Consider the following 584-nt stretch of genomic DNA (forward strand, 5'->3'; position numbering starts at 1 on the left):
CTTGCCCGAGGCAGGGGCTCTACTTTGATTCTCCATCCCTCTGGCAGATCCCTGAGGATGAGCCCAGCGGTGTTGGCCCTGAGGATGCCGCGCGGAGCAGCGGGACAAAGCTGGGCAGGAAGTGGAGGGCAGTCATCTCCCGAACCATGAACCGCAAGATGGGCAGGATGGCCGTGAGAGCACTGGCCGAGGGGAAGGTGAGTGGGGAGGTGGGGGATGTGGACAGGTGAGTGAGGGGCAGGTCCCCTTCCCTCAGCCTGACCCTGGCCCCCCAGCCGGGAGGGCTGGAGGAGGCGCCCCTGTCCCCAGCCGGCAGTGCAGAGGAGCGGAGCCATGACAAGGTGGCCCTGTCGCACATGGAGCTGGAAGAGGAGGAGGACGGGTGCCCACCCCTCCGCCGCCAGCTGTCCAGTGGTGAGCTCAGCCCTGGCAGGATGCCAATCCTGAACCCTGGCCGGGCACATCCTGACCCTCTCCTCTCCACAGGCAGTGACATCCTCAGCCCCGGTGACCACCGGGACAGCCTGAGGCTGGAAGAGAGTGTCCCAGTCTACACTGGTCCCTTCTGCGGCCGGGCCCGTGTC

At 66.6% G+C, this 584-nt stretch overlaps 1 protein-coding gene across 1 annotated transcript in view; it reads left to right on the plus strand.

Annotated features, from left to right (window-relative positions):
- LOC103802789 (SAM and SH3 domain-containing protein 3-like) overlaps nt 1-581 on the plus strand; it is a gene marked incomplete at its 3' end in the record, with an annotated part of 3204 nt that extends 2623 nt beyond the window's left edge. Inside the window, exons 3-5 of the mRNA XM_009075311.1 lie at nt 48-197; nt 276-414; nt 487-581. Of these exons, the coding sequence (XP_009073559.1) occupies nt 48-197; nt 276-414; nt 487-581 (384 nt within the window). The remainder of the gene's footprint in view (nt 1-47; nt 198-275; nt 415-486) is intronic.
- Between the last annotated feature and the right edge of the window lie 3 nt (nt 582-584).

This window comes from Acanthisitta chloris, unplaced genomic scaffold (assembly GCF_000695815.1).
Source record: "Acanthisitta chloris isolate BGI_N310 unplaced genomic scaffold, ASM69581v1 scaffold14515, whole genome shotgun sequence".
NCBI classification, from domain to species: domain Eukaryota; kingdom Metazoa; phylum Chordata; class Aves; order Passeriformes; family Acanthisittidae; genus Acanthisitta; species Acanthisitta chloris.